The following is a 12,528-nucleotide window of genomic DNA, read 5'->3' on the forward strand; positions in this document are numbered from 1 at the left end:
TCTTGAATAGGAGCTTATAATTATGGCATTAATACTCTGGCAATACTTCTTGAATAGGAGCTTATAATTGAAACATTAATACTCTGGGAATACTTCATGAATAGGAGCTTATAATTATGGCATTAATACTCTGGAAATACTTCATGAATAGGTGCTGGAAACTATGGCATTAATACTCTGGCAATACTTCATACATGAATAAGCGCTTATAATTATGCCATTAATACTCTGGCAATACTTAATGAATAGGTGCTGATAACTATGGCATTCATACTCTGGCAATACTTAATTTCTTTCATAAATAGGAGCCTTTAATTATGGCATTAATACTCTGGAAATAATTCATTCATGCAAAAGAGTTAAATACACAGTAGCTATAGGTAAGGGAACATCTACTTTGTAACGACATGTCCAAACATGAAACAAGTGTGGCCTAGTTTTGCTGAATTGATCATGTTATGATTTGGATAGTAACAAAGCAAACATAGTACTGTATGTTATATATACATTGGCAAACAAAGAACTTTATTATTTATCATCAGTCATGATCGTTATTATCATTTATTATCATTATTTTTGTGCCAATGTCTTAGCATGTCAGAGCCAGCCAAGTGACAATGTTGCACAGTCCAGCATCTCTAAGGTCGCCAGCCATGAGTGAATTCTAAATTTGTACACATACTGCACACAATGACACGTACCATTAAGGTTTCTCTTTGGGCTGGTTGACAAGGTCACATCTTAACATGTTCACCTGCTGTCATGAAGTACAATCCTTGTCATGCATGGCTAAGAGTATTATTGCAAGTTTTTTACTATGTAACTGTACAGAAAGTACAATGTCTTTATATCATCATGCAGTGTGTGTAAACATGTTCAGAGCATCACTGTTTGATGATTTTATATGAAAGTGTATACATGTACAGGTGCGTATCCAGGGGGGGGGCGTTGGGGGCGCGCGCCCCCCGGGTAAGAAAAAGAGGAGAGAAAAAAAAGAGAAGAAAAAAGGAAAAAAGAGGGGAAAAAGAGGAGGAGGAGAGGAAGGAAGGGAAAAGAAAAAGAAGAAAGAGAGAAGAAGGAGAAAAGGAGGGAGTAAAAGAAAAACGCGAAGACACCGGGAAGAGAAAGAGAAACAGTGACATCATTACAGTGCTGAAGGGTAGCCAGTGACGGATCAATGATTTCGTAAAAGTGTGCCTCACCCTACCCCTTACACCGACAACTCCATTTTTTTGACGTTTCCATTTTCCTCTCTCACTAATGATCTATATATATACTATATATGGTCTATCATAACGCCTGTGTAGAATTGTGCTATGAAACCAACTGTGGCTGGTCTCGAACTCGACCGCGTCGTCGGGGAATATGACGCATTTTGGGATGGGGCGACCGCCCCCCCCCATTCAGCATTTTTTTAAATGATATCGCTAAGTAATTTCAAAATAGAAAGTGCTTAGATGCAACTTACAAGGCCTGGGAAGTGTCATTTCCAGCGATCTGGGAGACATTTTCGGCAAAAATTTGCTTGTACGCTTCGCGCTAACAAATAGTCCTGGGTAGTGCCATTTCCAGCGATCTGGGAGGCATTTTCGGCCAAAATTTTCTTGTACGCTTCGCGCCAACCTATGGTGGCGCTACGCTTAGATAATTTGCCTACAGGCTTCGCCCCTCCCTTGGCAAATTCCTCGCTACGCGCCTGTTCGAATTTGTAACACAAACAGCAGATATCACATCATATCAGTGAGCATGAAAATGGCGTTCCAGGATGAAAAGCCTCAAAACTGTCCGACTTGCCTGAAAAAATAACCAAAAATTTTCGCTGCGAAGCGCGCGTTCAACGTGTCAATGTCAATATCATATAAGCAAGCATCGGTTATTACATCGCATGCCATCATGTACAGTACGGTCCGTTCAAATTGCGCAGTATACCGCGGGATGCTAATGTAAACAACGACATGTCTCATGTAGATGTATAAAAAGCATGGAGGTCCAATTATGTCAAAACTCTCTTTTACATTAGTAATGGCGAATAGGGGCTGCACCCCCGCCGCGCAGTGGCGGAGCGTCCATACGGTCAGGGGGGCGGATGCCCCCCCTGACGGACTCAAATGGACTGCTGGCGCTTTTGCAGCTCTTTACCACTTTTTACTTATTCTAGATTATTGACTTTTTTATTGCGCTCTCATCTACTTATTGACATTTCTCACATTTTGTTGGTGTAATTTGGCGATGACACCCTATTCTTCGTTTATCTGCAAATTAGCCAGGCCCTGAAAGGGTCATTTCCGGCGATCTAGGGAGTATCTTTACTCAAAAATTGTCTGTGCGCTACGCGTCAACCAGTGGTGGCGCTCCGCTTAGATAGTGTCGAAAGCGCCCCTACAGACCATTCTCGCCCCTCCTGACCAATACCCCTAGCTCCGCCACTGCCGCCGCGCCTCCTACGCCTATGTGTGTAGTGTTCGGTTGAAGGAAATATCTGCTATTTTTTTTCATTTCCTTCAACCAAGTTTTATAATAGCCGTTATAAGAGGTTTAATATTTCTACACCAATAAATTAACTGTGTCTGAATTTTCGAAAATTTCTGACCAACATTCTGCATCACACTTCCCTCTACTCGTGCAATTTTGACCGGTCTGTTAGGGGTTCAAGGAAGTTTTTCTATATTGGTTGTCCATAGATGAAATTTTGTACAACATTATGGGTATGTTTTCAAGTGAGCTTATTCACGAGAAATGTGAATTTTCCAATTCTGAACAAATTTGGGGCTTAAAACCTTGAAAAGTGGGGCTGACGGGCAGTGGCGGCGGAACCGGGGGGGGGGCTTGGGGGGCTCAGCCCCCCCAATGAAAAAGTTGAGGGGGCAAATGCATGATAAGCCCCCCCCCCCAATATTTACCAAGGTTCCGAAAAGTGCATCTGCCCATTTTTCAATGCATACTTGTCGATCTGTCCGATGCACACGTATACTATATAGGTGTAATAATTTTAGTAATTGCTGGGGGACCCTCGGCCCGTCCCTTGGCTATAGACCACATTGTCACCCCAACCGCGTCTTCACGCCCCGTGAAAAGTGGAAGAAGTTAGTGTAAGTACCGGTAAGCGTAACACAACTTTGTCTTAGGCCAATGACTTGCCTCATTTTCAGCCAGTTCTCCAACATCCCCTTACTTAGTGGCGGAGCGTCCATATATACAGTCAGGGGCGGATGGCCCCCCTCCCCCCTGACGGACTCAAATGGACTGCTGGCGCCCTTTTTCAGCTTTTCACTATTTTTTTACTTATTCGCGATTATTGACTATTTTATTGCGCTCTAGTATACCTATTGACATTTGTCATATTCTGTCGGTGTAATTTTCCGACAAAATGGCGACGACACCTATTTATTCTCCGTTTATCTGCAAATTAGTAAGGCCCGAAAGGGTGATTTCCTGCAATCTAGGGAGTGTCTTTACTCAAAAATTTCTGACCGCTCCGCGCCAACCTGTGGTGGCGCTACGCTTAGATAGTGTCGAAAGCGCCCCTACAGACTATTCTTGCCCCCCCCAACCAATACCCCTAGCTCCGCCACTGCCCTTACTACACTCAAAAATGTCTTTGCGAGTACACTTCGAGTAATAGCTACTCTCTTAAAACACAATCGAATATACAAATTACAATGTTTTTACAGACTTTCGTGCAGTCTGAGAAATTGCAGGCTTGAGACCCATATTCTAGGGGTAGGTATTCGAAGCATAAAACACTCGGGAAGTGCCGTTTCCGGCCATCTGGGGGTTTGAAAAAACCCAAAATTTTCTTGTACGCTCCGCGCCAACCGATGGTGGCGCTCCGCTTAGATAGTGTCCACACAATAGCCCCCCCAATAATTTTTCCGTTCCGCCGCGCCTGCTGACGGGTATTGTGGGCCGCGACGTAGAATCACCTACAAAAGCAAAGACCCACAGGAGATGCGATCAGGTCGAACATGACGTGTGCCGGGTTGACAATCTTCAAAACGGTTATAGATGGAAAAAAAACTATTAGGAAATACTTGGTTCTCAGGCAAAAAGTGTACATCTGGTTGGTCATTTCAAGCCCGAGAAGTGCCGTTTCCGGTGATCTGGGGGGTATCAAAACCAGAAATTTTCTTGTACGCTGCGCGCCAACCGATGGTGGCGCTCCGCTTAGATAGTAATTCGCGCCCCCCGGGTTAGAAAATCCTGGATACGCGCCTGATGTATATAGGCCTATAGCAGGTATGGTCCTGTTTGATGAGAAGGAACCAGTTGAGTATATGTATTGACCTGTATTTAAGATGTTCAGAGCATCACTGATTGAAGGTTGCATGCAAAATGTGTATACATACATATATTTATCAGGTATGGTCCTGCTTAAAGGATGGAAACAGTTATATATATACAGAGTATATGTATTGACCTGTAAAGATGTTCAGAGCATCACTGTTTGAAGATTGCATATGAAAGTGTATACATATATATCAGGTATGGTCCTGCTTAAAGGATTAGGAACAGTTGAGTTTATGTTTTTGACCTGTTTGTATAGTTGAAGTTTTGTAAGCTTCACCATGTTTCTTATATATTGGAATATTACACTGTCAAAAGATTGCAAAATTGGATCCAATTATATGTTCCTAGCAGAAGGTCAGGAATTCGTCTTTTAAAGCTCCCATTCAGGTTGCCCTCTATAATTTTTCAAATGCTAAATATTTAACATAAAAAAACCCATAATAATGTAGAATATTTTGCTTGACAAGTTGACTGGTCAAATTTTAATTTACATAATAAAGTACAAACCTTGATATTTCCCCAAACTTAAAAATAACATGATATTATTATTATTATTGAACTGATTTAATATCTAATCTTAATTGAGTTTTTTCATCATGTTTATAATGTCTAGCAGTATAGGGAGTGATAGAGAGAGAAACTGACCTAAAGAGTAAAGTTTCTAAGAGTCTCTTTGGATTCATATTTTTTTTTCTTTATTTATTTATTTATTTATTTTTTCTTTATTTTTTTTTTTTAAATATTTTTACATATTTTTTTATATATATTTTTTTATATTATTATTTCTTTATTTATTTTTATTATTGTCATCTTTAATGAGGGTAGTCCTGCTCAGTGCAGAAGCTTTCCAGAGGAGCCCTTCATATAGCTTAATGCCTATGTAAACTTCTGCTCATTGAAGACTTACAAGTTTGGTTGTAATTGTTACAGTTCAATGCCATTGTAGGGAGTTCAGAGCTTGTATTTTCTCTGTAATACTCATAAAATTAAACTTGAATTGGAAACTGGAAATATTCTCATATTTCAATTAATTGTCAAGTGACAATTAAATATTGAATTGATAAAAAAAAGTGCCATTTTTGATGGGAAATTAAACCATAATTTAAGGAAATGGTTCTGGTTAGCCTGTAGGTGTGAGACTACATTATAATTACTAAACTAGCCATAGAATAATCTTTTCTGCTTTTCATTTATTTGTTCAAAGTTGTTTGCTATTTAAGGCTGAGTTTTGCATACTTTCTCCTTTCTCATATGTTCGTAACTTACAGTACTTGATCAGCGACCGAAAATAATTAAGTTTATTCCCAAACACATAAAATTGTCACTTTTACGGCATCAAAACTGCACCAGGAACACAAGGGGCAATCAAATTAAACAGACTTCTTCTTTTGATTGTGGTAGCTTAGCAAAATTGGTGGAAATTTTTCTGAATCTTTAGGCAAAACACATCCTCATAGCATTTTTCAATATAAAGATATTAATATTTCAAATTTTGTGATGCATCGGACAACAGCAAAATGGTTGATGTCATCAGGTCAATTCAGCTGAAAAAGTCTTTGTTTTTCTTTATAATTAGTAAACAATTTAACCACAGAGGGAAAAAAAATTTCTACAAAAAGTAATTTATATGAAATTCTAAGTACAAAGAAACATCGAAAGCTAAGCAAACATTCCAAATGTATTGGATTACAAGTATTTATCAACAAGAATATATAATAATAATAATATAAATATAATAAAATTATATAATAAAGTCAACTTAAATTGGAAGAGCATTTGCCCAGATGACATCACAGGCCATCTATTGTGATCAAACTTTCTGGAGTAGTTGAAGGTTTAACCAGTCAAATATAGCTTGCATTCAATCAACCATCTCTCAAGTTAGGGGCAGGATAATGAGATCAGTTTTTCAACTAGCAGTGCTGAATATTTTTCACGTGGTTTGTCACCAGAAAATCATTTTCAGCATGATATCTTATCACTTACAACTATCCAATACAAAATAACAGTATGGAAGAAGATATGGAAGTGATTAAAGGATAGCTGTATCTATTTCCATCAGAGCTATCTAAGGGTGGCTTCCATGATCAGAGCTATAAAGAACTGTATGGGTGGGTGGGCAGCTATCAGACTCAAATGCTGGTAGAGTTGACCTCCATAAGAAGGAATTTCTGTGGAAAGAAAAGTACATATTAATCATTTTAATCCTCAACTTCACTTCTAAATATATTCTCTTTGATTAAGTTACATATCATTTGCACACCTGCGATAATTATTTTGTCTTTATTTTTTTTCTGAAAATATTGATCTTTGATAATGTTACCTCTCTACATTCCCATTACAGGAAAAAAATGCCAATGGAATGATTATGTACAGAACTGTATCTGTTTCCTCATTCAGAAATGGAACAAGCCAATATTCTTCCTCTTCCAGATCAGGTACAACAGCCATTGCATGTACAGTGCAGCTAATCATAAAGATATCATATGTATTTTAACATTGTTTATGTTTTGTTTATCATCAGGGCAAGCTGGGTAGTATTCTACTCTCTCTCTGCTGTTCTCCTGCCTCTAACAGAGTCACAATCATCATCATCAAATGTCAGAACCTGATGGCCAAAGATATTTCTGGAAAATCAGGTACATGGCTGAATAAAAGTTTAAGTTTGGGATATATGTAAGCAGAATTTTCATACCGAATCTGTTCTTCTGCTTGAATGTGTCCTCCGGAACAGGCACTGCTTGGCAATTTAGGCCTCCCAATCAAGCCACCAATTTTGATGGTACTGTGTGCAGATTAAAGATGGACTATCCGATAGATCATAAACTAGATATGTTCCATTGATAAAGTTGTTAATTACACAATTTTGGGAGAATTACAGACTGGAAGTTTGAACGTATTTGCTGTCACAAAGATCACGATAATGTGGCCAGAACATCAGCAAATAATGATCATGTGACTAGGAACCTCACATCCATAAAGATCACGATGGCTAGGAACCTCACAACTAATTGTTTTCTTTGTTGGAGATTAATATTGGAACTGGGTTGTTAGATTCAAATTTAAAGATATATAGATGTGAAGTTCTAGATCCGAAGTTTCAGTTCAACTCAAATTCTAATAACTGTAGCTAGAGCGAGTGCCCTACAATTGATTTACACCCTGACAGAGAAATATACTGCAAGCTCAATGACATGTGTTATATATATATATATTGTTATGCACTAAAATAGTTTGCTTGGTGTATAGTAATATGTTCAAGGTTTCACATGAGAATGGATTGATTCAGCTTAACATATGAAGCAGAGATGGGGAAGAGGTTGGAGTGTTGTTGAAGACTCACACCGTGCAGACAATGTACAGAGATTATGCTCTGTCATATTAAATAGAAGGACTTAACTATATAGTTATGTTAGAGTACCGATGTTTGGTTTATGTATCATATCTTTTGTGTTATGGATGATTTGTTGGCTAAAACATACAACAATTAACTCTGATTAATTGGTATAAGGAAAGTCTTGACACATTCCAAATGGTTACTTGTTCTTCAAACACTAACGACCATTTTCTTAATCAGGCTTATTTTCCTTTCTTTTTAAACTTCAATTGAGGAGGATCTAATTATAATAATAATAATAAAAATAATAAAAGCTTATAAGCACAACTACTACAGAAAACTGTGTGCACTGCTGTGCTGGAAAACAACTAAATAAATCCTAAAGCAACTATATAAAGTTAAACCTGGTCGAGATTATGACGTTGGTTCTTTACGTTTGAATGTCACACTTTCTTACTTTTTCTTTCTTTCCGCAGATCCATATGTTAAAATTTGGCATACTTACAAATCAAAGAAAATAGAGAAAGTGAAAACGTCGATTAAATACAGCACCTTGAATCCCGTCTATAATGAGTCCTTTGTCTTCAATGTCCAGTTAGAGAGGTTACGAGACACTATGTTTGTCATCACTGTCATGGACAAGGACAAACTATCACGAAATGACGTGATCGGGGGATTAATCCTCGGACCACGGTCATCACCCTCCGAGCAGGAACATTGGAACAATATGCTTCAAAAACCAAGGACACCTGTGGCGCAGTGGCATGTACTGAAAGACATGAGCTGATTGGCCAAAGATGTGATTGCTGAATATGCATGAGAACATATGCAGAACGTGAATACTGCTAGTTGGCCAGGAGAGAGAAGTGCAATGTTTATGCATGGGGCATGGAGGAAAGTGGATTAACACAGCATGCTATAGCTTCGTTAGCTGAGGGGATTAGGAAGATGATGCATATGCATGAGGTGGTAGCAAGGAAACCGAATTATTCACATCCCATCTCACAAATATCCACAGGAATAGTCTAGATTGTGTAGGAGACATGGACGGAGATGCATTTTCTTTTGTTCATGGAAATGCATTCTCTTTTGCTACTGGAAATGCATTTCCCTTTGTTCATGGAAATGCATTTACCTTTGTTCATGGAAATGCAGTTTCTTTTGTTCATAAGTTTGTTCTTTGTTCATAAGTTTGCAGTTTCTTTTGTTTTCTTTTGTTCAGTTTCTTTTGTTCTGTTGTTCAACTGTGATAAACAGGTTCAAGGGAAGCATGAAATTTAGGGAATGTTGATATGAAACATATTTTTAATTAGAATGTGAGGTAAAGTGATAGTAAATAATAAGATACAAAAAGTAGGTTAAACTACAAATATAAAGAAACTTCCCTAACTGTATTGATTTCCCACATTTAACATAGTTTAATTTATATTAATAATGCAAATATACTGAACACGTATATCATAGATTAAACATATTAATGCTACAGATATATTCAGGGCTTACAGTAAGTGTTATTTTCAGACAAACAGCTTCTTTTTTATACATATCTTACCTAGGAAGTACTGTCATAGCTGTACAGTATACATCAGTACTGTCATAGCTGTACAGTATACATCAGTACTGTCATAGCTGTACAGTATACATCAGTACTGTCCTAGCTGTACAGTACACATCAGTACTGTCCTAGCTGTACAGTATACATCAGTACTGTCATAGCTGTACAGTATACATCAGTACTGTCATAGCTGTACAGTATACATCAGTACTGTCATAGCTGTACAGTATACATCAGTACTGTCATAGCTGTACAGTATACATCAGTACTGTCATAGCTGTACAGTATACATCAGTACTGTCATAGCTGTACAGTATACATCAGCTGTCTCATACAGCACTGGGTGGACAAGAAAGCCATTAAGCAATTGTAAGTGAATTTATCTGGAAAAATGATGCCTTTCAAAGGTCGTTATCAACGTTGATATTAGTTCCGAGCTTAATAGCTGCAGTTCGTTAAGCCAGAAATATAGTTTTAGGACATGTCTGTTAAGCATTTAGGCCTGATCTGACATTGTCAGTGCCAATACCAGTAAAATGGCTTATTCACATTGGCTATTGTTGTATGTCTACTTTACAATAACCAGTGGGGGGGGGGTGGGGGAATGGGTAGTTACAAATTGAGTGCAAAAAAAAAAAAACAATAGGATGAAATTTACACACGCCCCACTTTCCCCACAACCATTTTTAATGTTTAAAAAATGGAACGTCTCCATAAATAATTAGTAGCTTCACTGGTACCCTCCAGCTGAGAAGTATTTCTCTTCTAGAAAATAGTTTGAACTTGAAGGGTGTCGGTACAGTTTCACCTCTATCTTCATGTCCATCTATCTAAAGTTATCATCAGTGTACTGATGACAAGATTATTGTCATCATCATTGGGTAACACTCAATGTCGTATGCATAATGTTCCAATTACCTGTAGTTTCCTCAACAAGCTGGTGTCATTATTTAGGGACATTTTTCTTTCTAACTTGTTTTTTTGTTTGTTTCTCAGCCTTTGCTATCACAATATATTAAGTGCAGTTTCATCAACACCCTCTTATAATATATTACATCTGAAATCTTCATTTAAAGAAAATATTTTCTCACCCAACATTTTTAAATGTTGATCTCTGTGCATTATTTTTGTTTCCCGCTTTTTCTTCGTTTATCCTCTTAAATGTGTAGAAAACATGCCAAATTTGTTGTTCTTCAAATGTAAAAACCATAACGTTGGAGTGATGTAAATTTGTAGGGGAAAATTGCTTTGATTTTGTAGAAAAAAGGAGGTAATTTGAGCACCAAGTCTGACATATCTTAAATAAGGTCTGAATATTCAGTGTAAAGAATTGCTCAGATCTCATCACATCTCAGTTATTTTGTGGGATGCCGAACGGCATGGCATATTAGACCAACATTGTAGACCATAAACTTTATCCTCTGATTGATAATATACACACAAAATGCACCACAATTATAGCAGCTAGACAACAACTTCTTAATCTCAATAAATGGTGGGGAAGGGGGAGTAGGGGGTGATGATTTTGAATCCCGTTTTAGCCATAAAGTTCTTTGCCATTTTCCATTACTACTCTGCCTGTTAAAATATTTCAGATACAAACATTACAGTTAAACGTCATTTACATTTATAGCAAGAGGATAACAGATCTGTTATTGACAGAAAGAGAAGACCATATTAAGATCTGGACCCTTTTTTTGTGTATTTGGAATGTGTCTCATTAAACTGAACTTTACTATTTGAAAGTAACATTCATGAAACAGACTCATGTGAGTATTATAATTAAAGTACTAAAGACAGAAAGGTATAAATGACTTAATAATTTATCAGAGCAATCTATTATGTCAAATTATGTGCATATTGGTGAGGGAGTAATATCTTCTGTATTGAGGCTAATTGCTTCCGATACATTTTCATCCCAAACAAACGATGAAACGAAGGAGACAGTTTCATGTTACTGGTGAGCAGATGGCCATTTTGTTGTTGAATACTTCAATTTTATAAGGAAAAAGAAAAATTAGTCAAGTTTTATAGCAGCTTAATTGAAATTGGTTTTGACATGATACTATCAAGTGGGTGACAAAGGTGATTAGATTATCAGGTTCCAAACTATGGTCATGGATCTATTATGAGAGCAGATGAATGGCCAAATGTCCTATATGAAAGTTAATAAAGATTATAAAAAAAAAACAATTTATGCAGTGAAATGCAGATGGATACTAGTTCAAAGAAAGCCTTGAGAAAAGCTTTGATTTTGATATTTGATAAAAATGATCATTCATATTTAATGTCACTGTTTTATGGAGCCAAAAATAGAATATCTATTATCCCCGAAAGGTCACTTTTCTGTACGATCCTTGCATTCCAAAAATTGTAATCAGAGAATTGTTCTTACACTTAATATCCATAGCCTGACGTCGTCATCACATATTGTGCAAAAAACTGTCAAAACACGACTTGTTAATAATGTGAATGAATTGTTCCAGATAAAATATATAAACAAATATATTTATATATAAACAAGACAGGACGGATGCAATTCTGTTTTGAGATAATCGGCTTGAAAGATATCTAATACCATTGGCATTGAATTGTGGGTGACTAGATAACAGTTTTGTACTACATACATTTATGTTCAAACCTTTAGCAAAGACTGAGATGTTCTTACATTTTTTCATCTGTCATCAATCAAAGATGACAACAGTCAGTTTGTAGATGTCGAAAGCTGAATTTAAGATTTTGGTCAAAGTGTTACCTCACTTGATCTCAGCAAACCTAGTCTGTTGCCTGAGTGTGAAGAAGATCTAAAGTTCAAGGTATCAGGACAGATATAGTGGGACCTCTGGTTATCTTACTCAGGGATCTGTGTTTGTATGACCAATTGAGCTGTCCTTATTAGTGCGTTATACTCAAAGGGGAAGGAGGGGGAGGGGGCTGCAGGCCCCTCAACAAGATATTTCTGTGAAAATTTGGGCAATATGCTGATATTGTCTCGGGCACTACAAAAATAATAAACTTCAATAATCTTGTTTGATGAGAGTCAGTAGTTCTGTATAATACCTCATCCTCAGGTAATTGGACTAACGTTCTAAGCTTGCCCGACTATAGTCTGACATTGATGTTGTGGAGTTTTGACACAGTCGGCACTCCATGCTTTCCTTCTCTGTCCAAGACGATGTTACAATATGTATTACTGTTGGCATTTTTTGTAACAAATAGAATTTCAAATCTGCACTAGCAATCCAGCATATACCTACTTATTTCATATTGCAAGTGTGAAATGTTACAAATACAATATTTTATGATTATGATTGGTGGTGGCGGCATGCCAGATGGGTCTCCTGGGGCG

General features: G+C 37.3%; 1 protein-coding gene across 8 annotated transcripts in view; it reads left to right on the forward strand.

The window, feature by feature from the left end:
• The window catches only part of LOC139968781 (synaptotagmin-7-like), an 89,464-nt gene extending 80,790 nt beyond the window's left edge, over nucleotides 1-8,674 (forward strand). For all 8 annotated transcript variants that reach the window (XM_071973159.1, XM_071973183.1, XM_071973201.1 and 5 more), the window contains 2 exons: nucleotides 6,812-6,926; nucleotides 8,101-8,674. In XM_071973159.1, the coding sequence (XP_071829260.1) occupies nucleotides 6,812-6,926; nucleotides 8,101-8,411 (426 nt within the window). In that variant the 3' untranslated portion in view covers nucleotides 8,412-8,674. The remainder of the gene's footprint in view (nucleotides 1-6,811; nucleotides 6,927-8,100) is intronic.
• Nucleotides 8,675-12,528: the final 3,854 nt, after the last annotated feature.

The sequence above is a fragment of the Apostichopus japonicus genome, chromosome 1 (assembly GCF_037975245.1).
Source record: "Apostichopus japonicus isolate 1M-3 chromosome 1, ASM3797524v1, whole genome shotgun sequence".
NCBI classification, from domain to species: Eukaryota; Metazoa; Echinodermata; class Holothuroidea; order Aspidochirotida; family Stichopodidae; genus Apostichopus; species Apostichopus japonicus.